Consider the following 24,311-nt stretch of genomic DNA (forward strand, 5'->3'; position numbering starts at 1 on the left):
GTAAAATTTTAAAAATATTTTTTTTATTAAAAACATCTTTATACAATAGTACTACTTTAATTTAAAGCACTTTATTAAAAAGTTAAAAACTTTAATAATTGGGCAATTAGCCATGTCGTTGTCAATTTGAAGATGAATGTGCAGAAAATGTTCTGAAAATCTAAATCAAACTTTTGCCTTCTTTTCTCGGTTCAATTCAATATATATGTATATGTATATGTATATATATATATATATATTTATGTATGCATATGTATTGTACACAAACACATGAATTGCAAACCAAAATAAATCGAGATTAATTTATTTTTTATTATATTGAGTATCAACTATAAGTAATAAAAAAAATCAAAAGCATCTATTCCCCATTCAGTCTAAAAATATATATAATAAAAAACAATAAGAAAGTTTAAATATAAATATATATATATATATATATCTGAATTAACTGGAATTAATTAATTAATACTAAATAATAAGCCTTTGGCTGAAAGCTATTAATTAATGAATTAATCAATTCATTACTTCATTAAATATTAATTAAGCATATTAAAAGCTGTTTGTTGGCCAAGAAATCTCTCTCACCAACTCAGAAAATAATTGCCAAGAATATTACAAGTAATATTTACAATATTTTATCTTAAATTGTGAGTTTATACGATAATTAATTATGCAAATTAACGAAATAATTTATTAAAAATGGGTTTTACTCAACATTGTAAAAAAAAAAAAAATTAATTAATTAATTGGTAGAAAAATATAAATTAAAGCTGCAAAAAGTTGTATTGTTTGATGCTCAAGTTTATATAAAATCTCTATCAAGTAACAACTTGGTGAACGCTACGCGTTTGCTAATGGCCGACCTTACATGTATACTTACATATTATATATATATATATATAGAACATATTATATATAATTCAAATTATAATTTACATAATCTGAAGCAATGTTCTTAAAGTTCTCTAACCAAGATTTTGAAGTCAGCTAATGGTCAAAATTTAAAAACCATACATATATACATACATATGTATATGTATATATATATATATATATATGTAAGTAACCAGAGAGAGTGCTTCTATTTTGGAAATTAAAAAGTAAAAGCTTTTTTTGGATCAGAAAAAGTTTAAGAAAAATAGAAAACCCTAAATCCAAGGTAAGATCACATGCATGCATGCATGCATTTTTGCTTGTTAGCGACGTTGAATCTCAAAAGAATGACCTGGAAAGATGTTGAAGTTAGAACGCCTTGGTCCATGTGTACAGCCTAAACTAATGCTCTCAATTAATTTAAATAACTTTATGTATATTATGTTTCAATTATAAATCTAAAATTTGTGTAGAACTAATTTTGTAAGAGTATACTTATTTAAATCATATGAAATTATAACTTTAAACATGAGTGATTAAAATTAAATCATAAGTAATGACATTCATATATATATATATGTATATATGTATGTGTATATATGCATTACAACTCTTTTTATCAAAACTAAATGTAAATTATAAATGAATTCTATACTATTCTTAAATTTGTTTTCAATGTAATACAATTTCACTCTTGCAATCTTGATTTGTTGCAATACAGACCCTGGATTTTATGAAATTGTTTGTTTTCAAGCCTATTGTATTATAATTTTTAGAATTTTCTGTGTAAATTTTGATTTATTTAATCTTAAACCTTTATATACTCTAAAAACTAAACATTTTCATGAAATATATAAAATAAAATCACATGGATAGAAACAAATAAAATCATATTACAAGATGTGAACCTCTGCTTATTACCCCTAAACTTAATTTTATTGTATATAATATAGAGAACAAAACTACATTCTTTAAGAAATAATGAAAAGTTTCAAAAAAAAAAAAAAAAGACCCGTCAACTTAAATTACCATATACTCCTTTAAAATTAATCTAATCCACCTTCTGAGAATTGTAAGAATCAAGCAATCTAGGTGTATCCTACAATGTCGAGACTATATTTAAGGGTAGATATAGCGGTGCATTTTATATGTACACCAGAGAGGAAACTGGTCTGATCTAGTCTGGTGTGGTGTGCAGGCATTTTTTATCAAGAGATAAGAGTGGTAGGAGGCCTAAATATATCTATGGAGAAAAGAGATCAACCAGCAGTTACGATCCTTCCACTGTTGGCTCTTGCAGTATTAAGCTTCTTGCCGGCAGACGTGAAGGCCGCCACGTCGCTGCCGACACCTGTGAAGCTCCAATGGCATTACTACAAGGTCCACAATACATGTGATGATGCCGAAGCTTATATACAGTACCAAGTGAAAAGGTTTTGGCAGTCTGACAAGAGCATCACACCTAAGCTACTTCGCTTGCTCTACTCGGATTGTTTAGTAACCGTAAGTCTCTTTCTCTTGTTTTATTTTTGATACGAGACTTCATTTGCTTTCCTAATCTTCCTAATCAATCATGGATGGATCTAAATCATGGTCAACCAAATGTAGGGCTGTGATGCATCTATTCTACTAGACGTGCCTAACTCGGAGAAGACTGCACCACAGAACATAGGCCTTGGAGGGTTTGTGGTGATCGACAAGATCAAAACTGTTCTTGAGCAGCGGTGTCCTGGAGTAGTTTCTTGCGCTGATATTCTAAATCTTGCCACTAGAGATGCTGTTCACTTGGTAAAAGCATCTCTTACATAATCTCCCATACGGACTTTTCATTATATTCTAAGTGGTTATTGATAGAAACCTAGATAGTGTTTTGTTAGCATATAGTACCAGCACAGCTTGGTATAATACAAATTTATTATAGTTTTGTTCCCTACTATTTTTGGTAGCTTAAAATTTTGATATTGAACAATACCATAGATTTGTATGGTCTTACCGTAGATTTGTATGGTGTTGTAGAATAAAGCTACCAAATGCTGCCTGGTGTTTAAAAGAATTGAGAGAGCAGTAAAAATAGGACTAGATTGTGCCTAAGCAGAAGCAGGACTAATGATATTAATGAATGTGATTCTATGTGACAATAAAAAATTAACAGGCAGGAGCACCATCATATCCAGTATTTACAGGCAGAAGGGACGGCATGAAGTCGATGGCAGCATCTGTCGATCTTCCATCACCATCCATCTCGTGGGAAGCGGCATTGGCATATTTCACCTCTAAAGGATTAGATATCCTTGACCTGACCACTCTCCTAGGTAAGGAAGCTACAATCTTTATCAATACAGTCAAGAGTAAATTATTTTCTGTTCGATATTAAAAGGGAGACAACTAAGAAAGCAGATTCGTATACTTGGAGTTTGTTTAGTTGCCAAAAACTTTTCTGAGTTTATATTTTCTAAATTTCATGAAAACATATATAGATAGTGAAAATTTAAAAAAAAAAAATTGAAAAGTAATAGTGAAAATATGACAGTTTCTTGTTCTTAATCCTGTTTCTTTTTCAGCAAACTATACATGTTTTCTACAACTAAACAGTCTACATACATTTCTAAGTCGTTTATAAGAAAATAACAAAACAAAATAAAAAGAGAAAGAGTTGAAGAAAACACCTTGGGCATTACAGACTGCAATTTAAATAGTCTTACAGTTACAGGAGATAGAACACACTAAAGCCTACATGAAAGAAAGAGATATTGAGAAAAGCAGGAGATAAGTAAAGTTGCAAAATTTTGCTGGGTCAAACAAAGAGGCCTTACACACACACCAACACGCACCATTTCACCGTCCAGTTTCTAGCTTTCAATATCAGGAAAGCAGGAGGTAAGTAGAAATAAAAGGACACGACCATATGAAGAAGGCAACATTTCAATATGGCGTACAGGTGACTCCTATCAACCTTTGTTCATCAATGTCGCCCCTTACATTTGAGCAAGGCCTATTTTCGGGGAAAAGAAGTCTTGCAGCCAGAGAATAAATACAATAACATCTCCAATTTACCGAGTGTGAACGCTCCAAATCCTAAAACGACAGAATCTAGAAAGAGAAAAAAGAAGGAAGAAAAAACTTGAAGATAGTAGAGCCTTAAGGGCAATATTAAACTTCATGATACTGTAACTTATTTATGACTGAATATCCTTATTGGTTTCAGGAGCACACTCAATGGGAAGAACACATTGCAGCCATATTGTTGATAGGCTATACAATTTCAATAATACCGGAAAGCCAGACAGAAGCATAGCAGCAAGTTTCTTAGCCGAACTCCGGAAGCTATGTCCCAAAACCCAAAAGGGCCAAACTGACCTACTTGTATTCCTAAACCCAGAATCAGGCTCAAATTACACATTCACATCATCCTACTTCTCCAGAGTTCTATCAAAAAAAGTTGTCCTAGGAGTCGATCAGCAGCTACTCTTTGGTGATATCACAAAGGAGATTGTGACAGAATTGCAGGGTTTTGAAGATTTCCGGAAATCATTTGCATTGTCCATGAGTCGGATGGGAAACCTAAATGTTTTGACTGGAGGGAAAGGACAGATACGAAGAGATTGCCGATATATAAATCCCAACTAAAAAACTATGTCCATGATAGGATGATTCTGATCATATTAACTATAAAAAAAAGTACTGCCCACTTCGAATTGATGGAAATGTTTAATGCTAGGAGTGGAATAATTCACAAATAAGGGCATCAAGAAAGTTTCCTCCGCCAAATAAAATTCTGTAAAATTTTTTTCTATTATGACCTCAATATCACAAGTAATGACAAAAAATTCTAAATCTATCCAATAACATCTGACTTACAGTACTTCTCTGAGTTTGCATACACAAAGATAAGCGATCAAAATTTTGATACATAATTTGCTCAACCTATATGAAGGCAAATTACATAAGGGGAAAGGGACAAATAACATTTGCCTAACCTGTGGCGGGCATCCATGACAGCTAGTGATCAGATCGAGGTGAACAAAACACCAGAATTCTTCCCACTCTTCAATCTTTTAAAATGCTTCAAGAAGGAGCAAGGAAGAAGGAAACACCATTAGCTAAGGCATAAACTTTAAGCAAAGAAATAAACACAAGTAGTTCCAGCAATTACTTTTACTAACATGCTTACCTTTTACTAAAAGAGGCAAAAAAAAAAGTCACTGCAAAGAAAATAATCAAGATCTAGATGCACACATAAACTTGTAAACATACATATATACATATATACATATTCAGACACGCGCACGTACATAAATTTGTATATGTATCTATATTTTATCCCCAATCGTGTTCCTAAAACCTTAACAGGAGCAAATGATTATTGCATAATTCTATTGAATTTAGAAAATGTTAAGGAACGTACAATCCACACAATAATAAATTCTGGAAGAATGTCCAGGCACCCTGCTAGTAACTTAACGAAGGTTGCAGTAGATCATAATCCTTGTTGAAAAGCACAGACAGGAGCTACAGATTTTTTTCTTTTGTTTTTTTGTGGAGATAAACAGACAGGAACTACAGATAAAAGTTTGTGTTTACAACAGAAAGCTCTTTGAATACGTAGTATAATAATGATTAGCCAAAGCATCAACCAAGTGGATGCAAAAAAGCCCAGAAGGAGAATAAGGAAATCATGCACATCAAGAGAAAAGAGGTCAGATAACGACCACAAAATGAACTACTTAACATCTGGAATTTTCAAAGAAATGCCGATTCATACTGTTCCAAAATCGTCCATGGTTTGCACATTCATATTCGGCGTAGATAGCAAAAATTCTGTATGTTCCTACCGAGAAGAATCTATGGAAAAGAAGATTGGATATTTCTTTCAGGATCAGGGAAAGGTGATGACTAATTGAGCATAGAACATGCTGGTCAAAAGATATGAGAATTTTGCCAGCAGAAAGGATAGCACTGATCAGAAGGCCTAGTAGATGTTCAGCAGCAACATGAATCTTCAAGTTCATACTAGACCAAACTCAGCAGAACCATACAAACAACAAAATATCTATAAGGTACAAACATTCTCAGGAAGATTATACTGTTGGCCTTGTTGATGTATGGATCTGAGCAACTAAATGGAAATGTGCTACCAGTCAAGAAGATCAAATGCCACATATTTACACTCCAATCTATTTATTTTCTTCCAGATGTTACAACTTTGCCAGTATCTTTTTAATAGGTATTGTTCATTTACTTTACTAAATTTATGATGAACTGCTGAACTCTTTAGCAGGAAGATTGGTTTAATCCAAAGAAAAACCCATCTAGGAAACCATGTAGTTTGTGGAAACATCATTTTGAGCCCTGATGATTTATGATAGACCAGCTTGCATAAATATTAACACTATATCTAACAGGAAATTAAACAAAATTGCGTCTTGTTACTTTTATCTGAATTGACATGCACCCAGAGAAAATTGATAAATAAGCCTTTTAACTAGTACCAAGGAGCTTAACTGTTGATCCTTTCCTGTTAACGTTATGTGAACGCACGTTCTTGACACAATCAACATCACAAAATAAAAGGAGGCAGAAAAGATAGTAATTACCTTAGAAAGATGTAACAGATGATGGAGCACAGACCACAGGAAGGAACTTCGAAAGGCAAAAGCACTTTTGCTTCCTCCATCATAGATGATATAATTAACAGAAATTTTAACACCATTGTGAAACTAGGAATCCTTGACTATAAATACAAGCTCTAAGCGTCATATCTGTTCTTCAGCATCATAGTGTGCGTCTGTGATAGACATTCATAGGAAAAATGGCACTGCCTTAATCACTGTTTTGAGTTGAAGGGCTCTGGCGCTGGCTCTGGGTTTGGCTCTGGCACTGGCTCTGACTCAGACTCTGGGTTTGACTCTGGTTTTGGGCATGGGTTTGGCTCTGGCCTTGGTCCTCACTCTGGCTTTGATTATCACTCTGGTTCTCGCTCTGGCTCTGACTCTGGTTCTGGCTCTTACTCTTCATTACCTTATTTGGAAAAAAAAGTTCTGATTTTAGAAAAGGCAAACATGAACAAATGAAATAGCAAGCTACAGTTGTTAATGCTAACATTCATATCCAGGAAAAATTCTAAAATTTTGACAGCTTCAAAAGGTCATCGAGATTAATCACTAACCATATAGCTATATGCTATTATGATAATGCAAGTTCAAACACAGGTATTTTGGATAATCAGATTTCCTAGTAGTTTCAAACTAATGAAATTACAGTAAGTCAAAATAGTGGATCTTCAGAGAAGTCTCAATGTCCAACTTCCCAGAAAAAGGTAGGCCACGACTATGAGGAAGAGAAGAACAAAATTCTCACCAACAAAACCATCTGACAAGATGCAAAAGCTAACATATTTATGCCAATGGAAACACACTGTAAATGTGAAACAGAGGTGATGAAATTTAGTCTGAAACCAAAATCATGCAATACCCCTTCTTACTTATGGGTAGGAAAACAAGTAAATGAGCATGAACCTTGTAACAGTATTTCTTCCGAAGTTTGATAGCTGTGTGTACACATCTTTTGACACGAATTTTCAGCTGCTTATCATTGAAAATCTGCATCACAATGATGAGGTGTAAACTAGAGAAAATTAGACCAACACATCCTTTCTTTCTTTTCTCCAAAAAAAATATTCTCAATTTCCACACAAATAAAAAGAAGACTCATGCCTTTAGATACCTGTATGGTAGAAGTTCTAGGAGGCCCCAACCAAAAAGAAACAAAAGTCAAAGCGCCAATACAACCTCAAGAATGTCCAAGCTTTAAAAGTTGAAAAGAATACATACAACAAGATGGAAGGAAAGGACATGAAAAGGCTGCAATTAAGTTGGTAATATAGGCTCATCAAGCGGGTTGTACCATAAGTGCATGATCTGTAGATTATTCACAAAACATATGCTATTGCATGACTATATATTTTCAACAGTGAATAACATAAACAATTTTCAGCTACAATAAGAACATATGATTTGGGATAGTTAATTGCAGGCATAGGCCTCTATAAATCCATTCAGAGATCTTAAGTAAAAAATGATGCTTAGCAACTACCTCAGATACAAAGATTAAGCATCTAAAGCTTGACTAAAAACTCTACATCATTTCCAATCTAACCAATCAACCAGACCAGGCCTTAGTTTTCAATTATCAGCTGATAAGGACCAATCAGAAACCTGAAATATCAAATCCATCTTCATCAGCACAGGCTTTTTTTTGTTTATTAAGGATATTTTAAATAGCACTGACTACAACCTAGAGCGTAATCCAGCATTCATCTGCATGGTGATAAACAGTCAACAGACAAAAAAAGAGGGAGAGAGAGAAGAAAAATGATGAAGTCAGAGCAAGTTACTGGATGTCCTCGCAGCAACTATAGATGCCAATAATTAAACTATGTACTAAGAAATGCACCTGCCTTTATCATATCATCAATTGATCGGGTCTCTTTGATGATCTTGTGACGGTTCATAATCAGAATTGCTGCCACACAAAATACAGGTAACTCATCATCCCCTTTTCTAGACGATGAGACTACTGTAGAAACCTGCAGCCGATCATTTCTAGACCACAAACTCCTTGTCAAACCACAGAAGGGATAGCTTGATGCTGATTTAATTCCAGTACTATCAGATGTAATACGCTCTCCATTTCCATTTTTTGATTGTGAGCCAACCTTTAAGCTGCCATTTCCATCTTCTGTGTTTTCATCTCTCAGGTCAGCTGCAGAATCTTTAGGAAGCTGAATAACCAAGGGTTCTAAACAGTTCTCCTCTAAAGTGGTGGCCAGAGATTCATCAAAATCAGCAGCCCATATCATCTGCATAAAGAATGATTTTCTTGGTAAAAATTCAAAGCTAAAAATGAGGTCAGGAGAACATGACCATTAAAACTTAATAAAAAATGCAACGAAGATGAGGTTTCTTGAGTTTGTGCATTGGCATAGTGTCAATACCCAAAATTAAGTACTGTTGTAGTCTATTAGGTCTAGCTGGTTTGTTTATTCAGATTATTAAAAAAATTAGCATAAGGTTATTTGCAATTAGGTTGTTTAGTAAATTATCATCAGCTATAAAAATTATAATTTTAATTGTTTTGTGTCCAAGAAATATGAATGAAATTCTAAGATTCACTTTCTCTGCAGCCTTTTTTTTTTTTTTTGCAAATTCCTCTTCTTTTTCAACAGGGCTTTATTCTGTGTCAACTGAAGTAAGAATGTTCACTTTTGTATCAAGAGTAGCAGGTATGTGTTCCCAGATTTTTGCATGTCGCTGGATTTTCAACTGGAGCAAGAAGTTGCTGTACAAGAGAGCCAATGCCAGCTGTGCCAAAAAAATTGAGGAAGTGTGATGATGTTGCAAACAATGAGCTATGGTTTTGCCCCTCCATCTACCGAAGCTTCACTGTGCAGGAGTCCTCTGGCAATATCCTCCACTGCTAGCTTGTTTCAACCTTGCTTAAAAAGGCTTCACCTGCGGAGACTTCTAACTTCTCATCCTTTTAAGTAATGCCAAACTTAATCTCTCCTTAGAATCAAATCTCCCCACAGAACCATACTAAAGCTATTGATTCTGCACTTACTGGAACCAATAACAATTGAATCAGTTTGCAAACTTAATAGGGAGAAAGTAAGCGGCACATGGATAACATAAGATATACACACCAACCACTTGTGAAGATTCTTCTAACAAAAGTTTGGGCTGAGAATCATACAGAAATGACATTTTTAAAAGGTGATTCTTCTAGGAACCCGCTGGTTTTCCATTACACGAATGTATCCATACCAATTGATCTTTTGATGCATTTGAAATACCACCCCCTTAAACAAATACTTTTCACATCAAATTCAAGTGAGTTGTCAATAATGTGCAAATGGGAGGACTGGAGACTGTTAAACAGACAAGTGAAGAAGTTAGCTATGTCGAGCAATGCATTTTCTTTTCAGTGGTGAACGCGTGAATAGAGGGTATGATTTTTCTAAGGCTATTTGAGTTGGCAAATTCACGCATGAAATGCATAGATATTAGTTAAATTTCACCCATATAAATGTCAAGTTTCTTACTAAAAGAGTTGGCGATGGCGTGGACACTGCCAAGATGGACCGAGTATATCCATTAAGTAACTTATGTTCCACAGAACCCATCAACTGGACTTGACAATATTACTAACCAGCATTGGTTGTTGTCTTCTAAAAGTATTACATCAGGTGCGAGCTTGAGATGGGAGGTACTGGATATGGAAGATTGAGTGGTGGTTCATTCTCAGTATCGGTTAATCTTTTTAATGAATAAAGGATACTAGCTAATGAGTCCATATTTGTGTGGAAAGGAGATGGAGTCACTGCTTGTCGAGGTAAAGAGGAACATCTAAGTAACTCTGTTATGAAGAACCCGGAACTGAAGTGCCCTCCAGTTCTACTTGCAACCATGGGGAAAATAGAGGTGGCTGTTATCAGCTACCAGTATCTATAACCTGTTTAGAGAGATTGAACATCTTATGTATAGCCCCAACCAAGTTGGTCACCTCCAGAAGGTTCTTACAGCCACTTACAAGTAGTTTATTTGCTTATCATGTTGTTTCCCCAGAGCTTCTGTTCCTCACACCAAATGCTCTGTCAAATTCTGGAACAAAGATCCATCATGTTGCTGTTGCCTTTGATGCACGTTCTGGTTATGCTTTTTTTCATGATACTCCTTATTAGTTTATTGTTGCATCCAAACATTTCAATCCAAACAAAATTCGTAGAAGAGGAGGATTCTTGGTATTGCATACAAGAGTGAAATCCAATTCCAGGCAAAAGTGAAATTAGTCCTTGTGTGGGCTGATGAACATCCTCAAGGACAAGGATGCTTTCATTGGGAGAGTAATGTCAGGATCTAAAAATAATAACTGTAAGGGTTTGTTAGGATAGTTGGATTATTCGTTTAGATAACGGAAAATCAACACAAGATTAGATACAATCAGGCTTTTTCATTTTCTCATTAAAGTTTTCTGCAAATTCCTCTTCTTCCTTGAATCCTTTGTCTCTTTATTTCATCTTAAAACAAGATCCTCTTGAGCCTATTAATGACATTGCAAGATCGATCTTGCAATGTCATTAATAGGCTCAAGAGGAGGATTCGGCCCCTCACCCTGTTAAACTTAGATGGAATAAGTGGTAGATCAGGGGCGTATAGGTTGATATCCCCTTGAGATGAAGACATGACTATATTTGGCACTTGACAATCATATTCATGATGGAAGTGGTGTTCAACTACCAATTACCAAAATTTTGCAGAAAAGTCAAAATGCGTCTGTCAACTTTTATAACAAGTAACTTGTTTTGGTATTCAAATAAATAAATAGAGCATAATAATTGTTACCTGACTAAATTATGAGACAACTTTTTCATCCATTAGAAATTATGGACATGATGAAACTATTTTGACATGATTGAACTTAAATGTCCTTGAAAGTTTTGAGCACACCCTCAAAAGCCATGAATGCCATAATTTATAAGGAGATTTTGAGTAAAATCTTAAAAAACTAATAATCATTAAAAGTTTATGCACCCCTTCTCAAAGCCACGCATGCCAAGAGCTTGATTTTGGATCTTCATAAAAAAACCAGAAAGATGAACGTACAAAAAGATTATCACTGTAAAAATTTCTAAATCATGATTACCAAACATCATTTTTCTCAACAGCGCTTCATTGTACAAAGCTGCTCTAGATGTCTTCATAGCATCCTCAAACTCAGCTATATAACCATTTCAGAATATTCTTCAAATCTCACACTACCTAAAGAAATTAACTTACCCACAAAAAAGAATTGCATTACACATCCGATCAGAAATTAAAGTTTCAGCACTTTTTTATAGGTCAACTGTTTAGCATCGGAGTATGAGACTACAACAGCTTGCTATCTCCTGGATGTAATATGATGATGCTGACTTATATGTTGACATTAGTCTAGTGTAAAGGATCCAGTAAGAGAAAGGGTAAGATTTCTAACCTCCCACATCCGGAGGGCATCATTAAAAGACAATTCCCGACGGAAGAGTACCAAGAGCATCCGGAATGCAAAATGGAGGCTTTCAGCACCTATTTGTGACAGGTGAGAAAACATTTCTCTATCTGTCAGTTGCAATATGTGCCATAAAGTTTGTAGTTGCTTCATCACTCCAGTTGGTCCTTCCATTTGAAAATTTGCACGCTGTAGCAATTTGGATAACCATGTATTAGTAAAGAACATAGAGTTTAGGCCACAGCATTCTTCACAAATTACTAAGAGTAGAAAATACCGTTCTCCTAATGAGCATTTCAAAGCACCAAAATGCATCAGCATCATCCTCAAAAAGAACCACAAAAGGAGACAGCAAATCACTCATACCTATACCAAAAAGAGTTACTAGGTAAGAAATAGCTGAAGAATATCTCCAAGATGACTTTGCTAAAAATATAGTAGCAACATAACTCAACAGATCTTCCAAACAAATTATAAGCAGGATCATACCTTGACAATAACCAGTTCCAGGGTCAACCCACGCATAAATGGCAAGGATATCAGACATCCTAGCCAAATTTCTTGTATCCTCATAGAATTCAAGGTGACAATCTGTTCTTACCACATCAACAACTGAGAGAAAAACAATAGTCAGCAAATAAAGAAAACCTATCTAGCAATTATTTGTAAAACCGAATATTGTGTAAAAATGAGCTACATAACAAAAGACTAGTAAGTTACCTATTCGGTGCAAAGTCCAAAGCCATTCCGAAACTCGGTCCTCACTGACAGTCCCACCTTGGGATGCAGCTGTCTTTATAAATGGCGTTTCTGGAGCATCCGATATCCTTAAACCATTAACTATTTCTGTTTTAAAACTGGAACGCAAAAATGTTTCACTGGGATCAGGACAAATCATTTCAATTTCAGAGCCAACCTTAGACATTACATTGTTTGATGGCGATCCACTTGATTCCATAATTAAATCAGCATTGTTATTAATTCGAAAACTATGCATTCTGTCATCCTCAAATCTCATTTTAAGCTGTGCAGAAGGTTTGTAATCACTCATAGCATACTCTTTCTCGTCTTCTTCACTCTTCCCAAACAAATCTGTGACTGGTAAAGGAGGAAAATCAAAATAAGTTTCTGTTGCATACTGTGATCCTTCAACCCCTCCAATGTAAGCAGAGTCGAGTGGACCAGAATTATTTAAGGAAGACTCGTACTCTGCAGGTGAAGTGCAGTCAAGCGGACCAGAATTAGGTACAGAAGAGTCATATGCTGCACTGTCAGGGCTTTCCCTTCCACTAACAAGGTCAGCTGAATCACTAGAACTTTCTCTTTGGTGTGTGTATGAAGTATCTGTACAGTTATTATTCCAATCATGTTTACTATCTAATTTGTTAGTACTACTGGTGGAAGCTTGTCTATTTTCAACTTTGGCTTCCTTTCCCTCCTCTTGTTTGGAGGATGTTCTCATATCCATAACTTTTGAACCCACCACATATGCAAGTAAACCAGTTCCTATGCTCGAATGCATCATTTGGCATTGCTTAAGCAGGTCATTGTAACGTTCCCTGCACACAAATTTCGTAAAGTATTTAATAAACGCAGATTATTTAGATGCATGATTATACGAAGCTCGCCGCATAAAATACATAGAAAATACAAAAAAATATGCTGAATTGATCCCATGGTTGCAACCACAAAACTATCATCTTAAACTAAAAAGCTTGTGTATCAATAGTGTGAACCTATTTCTGATGTAGTTGAAATGGGAATGGTATTACATCATTTGATAGAGATGTAAAGGCTGCGTAAATAGGTTGTAGCCCTTTGGTACTGATCTTTTAATACAACTTCTTTTATTTCAAAGAAAAAAATCAATAGTGTGAACCAGGATGCAATCCCAACTTTCTAAAAGAAACCCCCCCTCAACCCCCAAAGGAAATAATTATCTATAGAATTATTTCTAATGAGAAGAAAGAATAAGCATTGCTGTAAGTGATTTTTTTTTTTGAAATAATTGCTGTAACTGATGTTACACCAACTTCTAGCCTTCTGTTACTTTCATGATTAACTTTGTTCTTAATTTAAAGATTTAATAAAGCTGTCATGTGGTTTCATCAAATGTAATTCCATTTGTAGATCAATTATTAAATTCAATGTAGAAGAAAAAATCACAACTACCAAATTGTCAGTGGAAGAAAGAATAGTAGTCTGCAAAAACAAAATAAAAAATAAATAAGACTACTTGTAAACCCCTTACAAAGTAGTTTATAGTATATCCCCCATTTTCAAGTTATTAAAAGATGATAACGAGAAACAAAAAAAAAAAACCAAAACAAAACAAAAAAACAGTGAGCAAATCATAAGTAATATTTATAATCAAAATGTTCACATATACCTGCAGTTCCCCATGCAGGCAATAACAAAAGACCAAAATAACCAAAAAATAATGATCTGGATGTTGAACCGATTCAACAATCAAGAAACCCATTAGCTTGAAATATTTTGCATGCCTAAATATCAAATATGATTAGACATGGACATATTAAACAAACAACATTTAGTTAATTCAATTTGTAAACACTGCTTCCAAAGAAATAAGCATTAAAAGAAAATCATCTGCAAGAATGAAAAAGGGCCTAGACCTCCTGGCTGTCCTAAGCTGTTTCCGATACTCTGCAGTACTGCTCAAGCCATAACATCCAAGAAGAAATTCCCAAACTTCCGGCCTTATAGATGGATGCACACCCTGAAATCCAGCAGAGAGCGTGCATTAGAGTTAAAGTCATGGTTCTTGATCAGACCACCTTAGAGGTAAAAAGGACATATATGTGGAAGCACTATCAGACCACCTTAGAAGTAAAAAGGACATATATGTGGAAGCACTATCAGACCACCTTAGAAGTAAAAAGGACGTACATGTGGAAGCATTATTACAGTTTTCTTTTCTCTTGCTCTTCCTTTTTTTTTTCTTTTTGGCAGGGTATACGGAGGTGGGGAGGGGAATGAGACAATTACGAGGGGTATATATTACTTCAGGTCAATCGTCATATACCATCTATGATAATCCACCTTCCCTCCTCCCTTCCCGTTATGGTTATCAAATGGTAAAACAATAAAAAGCTTCCAAGAATAACAGTAATAGCATGTTGCTATTTAGTTTCCAAATATAAAACAGATCCAGCTATGGTATTATCTGGCAAAATCAGCCTGAGGGTGGGGGAAAAGAGTAAATGTGAAAGAAATTACACAAAAATAAAAGATGAGCTGTTATGAGGATCCAGATACTGAGATATGAATGTAAGTACGAAAATCCGAAAGGCCATTTGATAGGAGACAACACTGGGCATTAACATGGTTTGAGCGTAAGGATATATTTGTCTCAACATAAAGAATTCCTAAACAACGTACTTCCTAAGTGTATAACTTATTCTTCACTGTAATTGCATTAACAAGTAAAAAGACCATCTAAGGAAAGAGACAATAAACAAAATGCTATCAATAAAGAAATGCTGAGCAAAAATTAAGAAAAGTTTACGACAACGAAGCAGCGTACCCCCAAACCAATCAATTTGAGCACTTTCTGGAAACCAGAAACCTTCCCCTCACTATCAAAACTTGCCTGCCACTTTTCTGGCTTAAGCATTTTGTTTACCTACAACATCAGTAATAACAGGGTATTAAACTATGTCTTTTATGAAATTTGGCAAATTTAATACTTAAACTACATTCCCAAGAAGAAGTAACTAGTTAAAATAACATCTGACAATGCTAATGAATTATTGCAAAACCAACTTGGACAAGTAGCATGCCTTGCATGGCTTAAGTTTTCAAAAAAAAAAAAACCAGCAGCACTAGTATACAGCATAACAATTATGAGAATTAGGAATATTATCTGAAAACATGAATTCATACATGATAAGTTGGCAAGTACATTACAAATGTTTTTCTAGGACAAACAAGTTCAAGCAAAATGGATGCCGTGTCCCTAAAAAAAAAACCATAACTACAGATGATCTAAATATTCACCATGCAATGATGAAATGCAGATTTTTTTAAGGAGAGCACTGCAGACATTCCATAGGAGTCTCTATAAAATTCCCGTTATATACTCTAACATATCCTCTGTCCACCTTCGTCAAGCCTTATCTCTTGGAAACAACATGTTACCTTCTGCAGTGCACCAATATTCACAACATCCTGACAAGAGAGAGAAAGAGAACAGGTTGCCAAGACTTGGCGCTGATAAATTTATCATCATCCAGCCCATCTTTCAGTACGTAGGGAATCCAGTATTTTATCCAAAAAAAAAAACCAACGCCTGACACAGTAAACAAGACTGTAGTATGCAGTAAGTTACTAAAAGAAGAGCATCCAAAAGAAGAAAAGGGAACACCAAACTATACATAAAAAGGGGAAAATCCTTAGATTATGCAGAAAGTCGATATTGGTAAAATAAAAAGAAGCCATCGAGTCTAGCGCATCATCCATAACCGTATAAGAGCACTGCATGCCAAAATGATCTCAAGTTTAGTGTAAGAGTAATATTTATACCATTTTAATGGATCTTCCTTTATTTTTATGAAGATATATTATCCTAGTAGAGGAGACCAACTCTAGCACCCAGGGACAAATCTCAAAATGTTGAAGGATGGCCCTAATGCAGGAGCGTCGAAGAGTTGAAAGAGCTATTTTCTTGCTTCAAGAATTGTTCAATACTTCCACTTTTAGACATTTCAATATCTTTCCTTTTTATTTTCACTTAAGGACAAAAGAACTAATTTTCATTCTAGGGAATGTGTAGTAGTTAAGGACTATCTAATATCATTTTCAGATTCAATGAATAATGAAAAGAATCAACAATTCAGTAAACATTTTACACCAAAATGGAAAAATAACCCTCCACTCCGCCTCCAATAATAGCAATTTTGGGGGTTTATTCCTTTTTCGCATAATAACATAAATTCCACTCATGAGGTTGTGTTGAAATGTATTTCCGACATTATTTTTTGGAAGCTAAAGCCGATACCATGAAGAAGTCATAACTAATGTGCCTCAACATAGAGGTCTAAGTGCCCCAACATAGACATAAAAGAGAAATATGATATTATGCTAGAAAATATAAGAATCGATGGTGAGAAGATCTCCTTCAATAGTTTCCATGCTTACTTATAGTTTAGTTAAAATAAAACTCAATGTGTAATGCACCAAGAGCATGGGACAAGGTGAAAAAATATACTATAATGTAATAGCAGTATGGTATTCTTCACAAAAGTAGAATGGGGTAAAATACACTAGTAAATGGATATATGTTATACATTCTGAAGATCAATTTTTTTTTATTACCATGCAGCATTTTCACAGAGCAGCAAACATTCCTAGTGAGCATTAGTTATGTTACAAACACTTCCATGCCTTTACTTCCAATTGTGTTCCTATTCCTTCCGTAAAAATTGTGGCAACCTTTTTATCAAAGAAAGCACTTTATAAATAAGAGTAATTGCATCCGTCTGACATTCAATTTTTGTCTGATAGGGCATGTAATATTATCTAATAATAATCAAGTAAGAGATATTCGATATTATTGAGGACAACTTTTGAGCTATATCTGTGCAACATAGATAGAATAAAAAGAAAAAGTAAATGAGGGAGTCTTATAGCTATTGCAACCTTTATAGGCGATTGAGAAAGACAAGGCTCGCCAATATCGCGTACTATAGAACTCACTTTTTGCAAATTCACTGCCCCAGGTTTTCCACAAGTCCATTGCTTCCCCTCTCCCCCACAAGACATCAGACTTGACACCCTCCCCACCTGCCAAAATTTACCTCAAAACACCCTCTTCTGCTTAATTCTCCACCAACTCTCACCTTCTCAGCCTCTAATATCTTATCCCGATATGAAACCAACTTCAGAAATCTAACAACTGCAAATAAAAAAGTTACATGTCATACACTATCAACGCCTCCATAACCAGAGCTTTTGGTTTCTCAAGAAATACAAAAAGCAAATATCCACCAAAATAAAATAAAACTCTGATCTTACAATTTTAAACAGTTATCAATAAATCATACAATTTAACACAATCAATAAACTCAATCGTTAAAACCAATACATTGGAATCCTACCAAAAATTTAAACTTCAAAACACCAGAAGAAAAAAATAGAGAGAGAGAGAGAGAGACAGAGACAGAGAGACTTGGTCTCGTTCTCGAGGTGGAGCAAAACCAAGCAAATGCAGACGAAAACAGACGACCGTGAAGAACAGAACGATTAAGAAATGAACAAAACAAAATGAATCAATAATCAAAAGAGCGATGATCGGATCATTGATCCAAACAAACAGGAATCCCCCTTAGATACAACATATGCACAGACATGCTCGTGTAAATTGTCTCTATATACACATTTGTTTGTATATAAAATCACACGTGTCGACACAGATAGAGATATAGATATAGATATATGTTTACCTGAAGAAATGTAACGACGAGAAAGGTGAAGCAGGAGGATCTTCTCCTCCGTTTTGTCATTTACTCACAGACTGTTCTCTCTCTCTCCCTCTCTCTCTCTCTCTCTCTCTCTCTCTCTCTCTCTCTCTCTCTCTGCTTCGTTTCCTTCGTGTTCTCCCTTGAATTATGTTTGGTCTCTTCTCCAACCAATCTCCATTCCCAAGTTTTTCCTTTTTTATTTTTTATTTTTATTTTATCAGACAAATATTATGAAAATGAAATTTATATATAATATAATAATACTCACAATTAATTGTATTTTTTTGGATTATTTATTATATACCATTAAGACAAAAAAAAAATTATTAAAGCAATAGTTTTTTTTTTAGTAAGCAATATATTCATTATTAGTCCTTAAGATACATTTACAAAGATCAATATATTAGACCATTCAAATTAATGCCAATAATTCCGAGATAATAAAAATATAAAACCCGTAAAAATTCTATGAAACGAAACAGAACCAACTTCGACCGTTAAATATAAATAACAAAATTCAAATAGACACGTAATAAATAACTAAAAAACAATCACAAATTATATAAAAAAAATAAGTATTTAAATATTTACATAAATAGTCGTTATGTAAAAAAATAATAATACCCTCGAACCATAAGATCATAAATTACCAAAACTTAAATAAAGACACGAACATATCTTAAATATCATTTAAATAAAATTTTGATTGTCGAGTATTTTACTAATTAATAATCTAAATTTTTAAAATTTTATTAGATTAGAAAGATATTTATTCTGATAAGAATACTATAAGTACGTTATATAGAAAAAAAAATGAATTTTCAATAAGCCTACCTAATTTGTTGACTCTATACAATCTAATATTTATATCACGCACAAGTTATATTATTATATAACTATCAAACCTATAAATTTATTATTTATAGAAGTAAATTAAGAAAAAAATAAATAATATATAAATAAATTAAGAATGATAATAAATTTTAAATTCTAATAATAAAATATATTTTTAAATTTGAACGTAAGAAGTATGTCATGCTAATGTACATTCGATGATTTACATATCAGGATTAGACACTGATGAATACATTTGAACTACTCGTGTAACTAAAAATTTCGGTAGTTTCACGTAATGAAATCACAAACACTAGTTTTTGCAAACTAATTCTAGCCGCAACCATTGAAAAATAACAAGCACGATTAGTCGCACGATCACAACTCACACAAGTTGGTTATAATATTTTAATGACAAAAATAAATAACAAATATATTATTGTTTCATATACATGTTGGTATAGCTGCATTTTTTTATTACAATATTTATTAATATATTCTACTTTAACCAAAATTGTAATACTAAAAATTATAATATTAATATATAATATGTTAAAAAAATTCAGAAATTATGAAATATTTTATTAGATCACTAAATATTACCATGTCACGTATGGTTTAAACAAAATATCTAAACACAAAACTGAAATCTTTAAATAAATTTTTAAAAACTACAATTAAAAAGCAAAATTAAGTATTATTAAATACTATGTATAAATATATATATATATATATATATATATATATGTGTGTGTGTATTTAAATAAATTCCTTAATTGATTTAAGATTTTACCAATTAAATTGCACGTGTCATCACAAGAAGGGAAAGTTTATGAACATATATTTTGTTAATTTATTACAAGTAATTAAAGTATATAGTATTTTAAGGTGTATACATTTTCAATGCCGGCATCATAATTAATCTTACTTCTTTCCATGGTAAAATATTTTTAAGTTAACAAAATTCAAGGGTTATCTAAGCTTTAATTATAATATATATTTGAATTTCTTAACTTTTTTGTTTTTACCTCAAATTTAACATATACAATATTGTATTAAAATAACATATTTTAAATTTCAACTTTTTTTTTTCTAAATTAAGTGTTTTGAATTTGTTTAAATGACTTATTTATTATTAGATAAAAATATTTATATATATATAATCTCGACGTATATAATTTATGCCAAAGATATTATGATTATTATGAGTCGAAATTCATAATATTTTTGAAGAATTCAAATAGTAATTATATATGTTACGTAGTAGTTATTTATTCAATATAGTAACGATGGATTAATTCGAGTACTTAATTCATTACATACATAACTCATGCGGAGTTATTCAAATAGAACCTCTATATCTATCTATTTCGATTTTCCTTGTTATGAAATTTTTTGGGTCTATAAAACTAAAAAAAAAGTGATAATACATTTTTATATTACTTTTTTTCTACCAAATCTACAAATTTTGAGTTATTGATTGATTAAATTATTTGTAATATAAATGAATCAAACGATGGATAATGGAGAGGGGGAGGGCGGGTTTGGACGTGATATGTATGCACACGTATATATATATATATATATATATATATATATACATACGCACACACACAAATATATATATATATGTATATATTTAAGACAAAATTTGTGGCCCAAATAGAGATTTGGGAGGTCCAAGTTAAGGAAACAAGAGGATGGCATCTCGTGAATGTGGGCCCAAGTAATTTTCACATTCGAAAAGCAAACATCCTAATCTCCCGCCAACAATCACGCATTATTATTATTTTAAAAAATTATAAAATAAAATTTAAAAATTCCAATTATTAAATTTATAATGAAAATATTACGTGAAAAATTAAGAGTAATTTATAATCTATATTTAATTTTTAATAAGCTATGATAATATTTTTATATTTTATAGTTTTATATATTTTTATGGCAAATTAATGTTTATCATACAATTATTTTCGCTCACCTTTATTATACACTGTATATATATATATATAAGACGAGTAAGCGTGATGTTTCCATCAAAAGAAAGGTAAGAAATTAGAGCAAGAATAATGATTATATAAAAAAAAAAACGTAAATATAATAATTTGTAAAGAAAATCATGTTAAAATTTTTAAGGTATAAAATGTAATAATTTCTTTAACGACCACAGAAAATTTAAAGGAAATAAATTATAAATTTAGTGTGGAAGCGAAATAAATAGTTAAGGTTTACATTCCTTACACAATAATTGAAAGTATCAAATAGGGCTTACGGACATAATCTATTCAAAAAAAACAATTAATAACTAAAGAAATAAATTAAAAATAAACAAATTGAACTACTTATTTGCAACCCTCTTGTGGATCGGACTCTAGGTCCTGGTCCTCTTGATCTAAAATGGTTAATGAAAGAGTGAGTTACATTACCCCAATAAGAATATCACGCTACTCATCGACACAGAAATGAAGGTTGGTAGAAATCATAAAAACAACTAATAGAGAGCTCTTAATTAGGTAAATTCGTTGATCATAAATAAAATCATTTAACGCCTACTTACCGCAACGATATTTACAAAAACAATCTATAGAGTCAATAATATAACACATATCATAATTTCATATGCAATCGGTTGAAATAACAATTTTTTCTTTTGTCAGCCTACTGGTATCCATGGGGGTCCATAGAGATGTCCCCACTAGGTGTGAACATTTTCCTTTAATATTTCCAATTAATAGGTCATCCCCATATTTTGTCTGGTATGAGCACCAAACTACTAAATCTCGATATCCCGTCCAGTATGAGGGTGAAATAGGTCGTCCCCACACCCCATCCGGTATGAGCGTCAAATTATAAAATCTCGATACCCTTTCGATATGAGGCAACATTCACGGTAAGGTTCCCTATGTACCCGGCCCGTCTACCATATCCTAGAATATTCAGTAAGACTATTGTTTCATCCATTTATTTAATCAAACAATTTTTCGTTTACATTTAATTTTTAGTTTTTCAATTCAACTGTAATCACATAAGGCAAGCAATACATGCATTCAAACTATAAAATCAATCAATCAGGTGTTATCATGCATTCGAAAACTGTAAAATCAATCAACAGGATCAACAGTGAATAACTTCTGGTTCTGACTCCATTAGTAACCTGTAATTAATTATTGATATTTTTTAAATTACGTAAAATACTACGTTATTATTAATAAGACTTAAATTCCATAACAGAAAATAAGGTAATGGATTCTTATGTAAATTGATGTTCAAAATGCTAAACTTTTGACTGCGCTTATCGGCGGTCTCCAGGTTCCCTAAATTTTTTTTCGGGGATTAAAACACGCTTTAAGTACCTAAAAATATCCTAAAAAACCAAAATCAGTGTCAGGAATCCTTTTTGGCCAATTCCAAAATTCCTACTACCGTGCTCCGGCGACGACACCGCCGCCTGCAGCGGCTGTTTACCTTGAGTCGGTCGTTTTTAGTCGAATTCGACTAGTTTTGTATCAATCTCTACAAGAAAACACGTTAAGGGATCTCGGTTGGCCACAAAAAATTAAAAAACTGAAACTCACCGGCGGCAGGTTTTTCCGGTGCGGCAGCTCCGCCGGCTTACCTTTGCGGTTGGGTGTTTTGCTTTAGTCAACCTGTAAAGAAGGAAATGATGATTATAATGGTGGAAGAATTACGCAGAATGGGAATCGGGAAGAGCCTCATCGGAGGCAATTTTTACAATTTACTGCGGCGCCGCCGCTGGGAAAGGCCCACGATTTTCGACAAATCCGCCAGTCCTTTTGCTCTGATTTGACCGTGGGGTGTTTAGAATCGAATTTCGAGCAATGAAATTTTTTTTTACCTCTTTTGATGGCCAGAAAGGGCTCCAACACAGTAGCGGGTGGCGGGCGACTTCCTTCACAGCGGCTGGCTCTTCTTCTCCGGGGGAGGGGGGTGTCTAGCAACTAGAGTTAAGGTTTGGTGTGAACAGAGTTATTTATATTCGTCACTTTTTAATCTGAACCGTCCATCGTATTTGATCTGGACCGTCCGATCGCGATTAAATAGGGAGTGAATCTGGACCGTCCATCGCGATTTGATCTTGACCGTCCAATTACGATTAAATAAGAAGTTGATCTGGACTGTTCATAATATTTAATCGTGATCGTCCGATCGTGTCTGATGAGATAACAGATCTGGACCGTCCGTACTTGCGGGAAAGAATCTGGACCGTCCGATCGCAGGCATGCGGATCGCTTGTGTGGCATTGTGTCAGCGTGCCTTGTTACGCGGCGCGCTTCAGTTCGTCGGGACTGCTGACTGGGCGTCCTACATGCCACAATTTTTTTAAATTGCGTTTCAACCCCCGATTTCTGAATTTTCTCTCAAAAATATTTTCAGAACCCAAATTTTCACCCATTTTTCCCAAAAAATTATTTCAATTTCATCCTCCATTTAATTTTCTTCATTTTTACATTAATTAATAATTTATAAAATAAAAAATTAAAATTTATACATTAAATAAAAAATTCAAAAATTATATTTATACACTAATTTTAAACATTTTAAAATTAATTAAGGATATTACAATCCTCCCCCCCCCCCCCTCTAAAAGAAATTTGGTCTCTCAAATTCGTCTCTCTTCGACTCAATCAAACAGTTAGGATATTAGGTTTTGAAGTCTGATTCTTACTCCCATGTGACCTCTCCTAGTGTGTGATACTGCCATAGGACCTTAACAAAAGAAATTTTCTGGTTACGAAGTGCTCTGCTCTTTCGGTCCACAATGTCGACCAGTACTTCCCTGCAGGACAGATCCTCATGGAGTAAAAAAGACTCGTGGGCCAAGATGTAAGAGAAGTCTGGGTTGTACTTGCGTAGCATGGACACGTGAAACACATTATGGGCCCTGGAAAGTTCGGAAGGCAATGCCAGTTTATAGGCGGCGATGCCAATTCTGTCTAAGATTTCAAATGGCCCAATAAACCGAGGATTTAACTTCCCCCTCTTGCCAAACGTACAGATTCTCTTGAAAGGAGTGACCTTAAGGGATACCTGATCGTCTTTCTCAAATTCCAAATCTCT

The 24,311-nt window shown here is 33.7% G+C and overlaps 2 protein-coding genes across 9 annotated transcripts; one reads left to right on the forward strand and one right to left on the reverse strand.

Moving 5' to 3' along the window:
- The first annotated feature begins 1,992 nt into the window (after window positions 1-1,992).
- Window positions 1,993-4,664, forward strand: LOC110813903 (putative peroxidase 61). Its single transcript, XM_022041185.2, has 4 exons — window positions 1,993-2,376; window positions 2,482-2,661; window positions 3,026-3,185; window positions 4,079-4,664. Exons 1-4 carry the CDS (start codon window positions 2,119-2,121, stop codon window positions 4,498-4,500), a joined length of 1,020 nt encoding a protein of 339 aa, XP_021896877.1. The 5' UTR covers window positions 1,993-2,118; the 3' UTR covers window positions 4,501-4,664.
- On the reverse strand, window positions 4,647-18,571 carry LOC110813891 (uncharacterized). 8 transcript variants are annotated; one of them, XM_088219548.1, is made up of 12 exons: window positions 18,381-18,557; window positions 17,578-17,833; window positions 15,464-15,562; window positions 14,553-14,656; window positions 12,637-13,475; window positions 12,406-12,528; window positions 12,194-12,282; window positions 11,905-12,105; window positions 8,330-8,731; window positions 7,389-7,472; window positions 6,468-6,891; window positions 4,647-4,925 (listed from the first exon to the last, which is right to left on the reverse strand). In XM_088219548.1, the coding sequence occupies exons 2-11, from the start codon at window positions 17,698-17,700 to the stop codon at window positions 6,694-6,696; spliced, it is 2,262 nt and encodes a 753-aa protein (XP_088075674.1). In that variant the 5' UTR covers window positions 17,701-17,833; window positions 18,381-18,557; the 3' UTR covers window positions 4,647-4,925; window positions 6,468-6,693. The 8 variants fall into 8 exon arrangements, with proteins under 8 accessions (XP_088075674.1, XP_088075673.1, XP_021896857.1 ...); XM_088219547.1 differs by having other exon boundaries at window positions 4,647-4,936; XM_022041165.2 differs by lacking the exon at window positions 18,381-18,557 and adding an exon at window positions 18,093-18,283 and having other exon boundaries at window positions 4,647-4,936.
- Window positions 18,572-24,311: the final 5,740 nt, after the last annotated feature.

Source organism: Carica papaya, chromosome 5 (assembly GCF_054855325.1).
Source record: "Carica papaya isolate Zhongbai chromosome 5, ASM5485532v1, whole genome shotgun sequence".
Lineage (NCBI taxonomy): Eukaryota > Viridiplantae > Streptophyta > Magnoliopsida > Brassicales > Caricaceae > Carica > Carica papaya.

Coding starts and splice junctions, on each gene's coding strand:
- LOC110813903 (XM_022041185.2), top strand. CDS start 2,119: ATGGAGAAAAGAGATCAACCAGCAGTTACGATCCTTCCACTGTTGGCT. Junction 2,377..2,481: donor ACTCGGATTGTTTAGTAACC/GTAAGTCTCTTT, acceptor AACCAAATGTAG/GGCTGTGATGCATCTATTCT. Junction 2,662..3,025: donor CTAGAGATGCTGTTCACTTG/GTAAAAGCATCT, acceptor AAAAATTAACAG/GCAGGAGCACCATCATATCC.
- LOC110813891 (XM_088219548.1), bottom strand. CDS start 17,700: ATGTCTTGTGGGGGAGAGGGGAAGCAATGGACTTGTGGAAAACCTGGG. Junction 12,283..12,405: donor TGGAACTGGTTATTGTCAAG/GTATGATCCTGC, acceptor TTTTTGGTATAG/GTATGAGTGATTTGCTGTCT. Junction 6,892..7,388: donor GGAAGAAATACTGTTACAAG/GTTCATGCTCAT, acceptor TTTCCAAATAAG/GTAATGAAGAGTAAGAGCCA.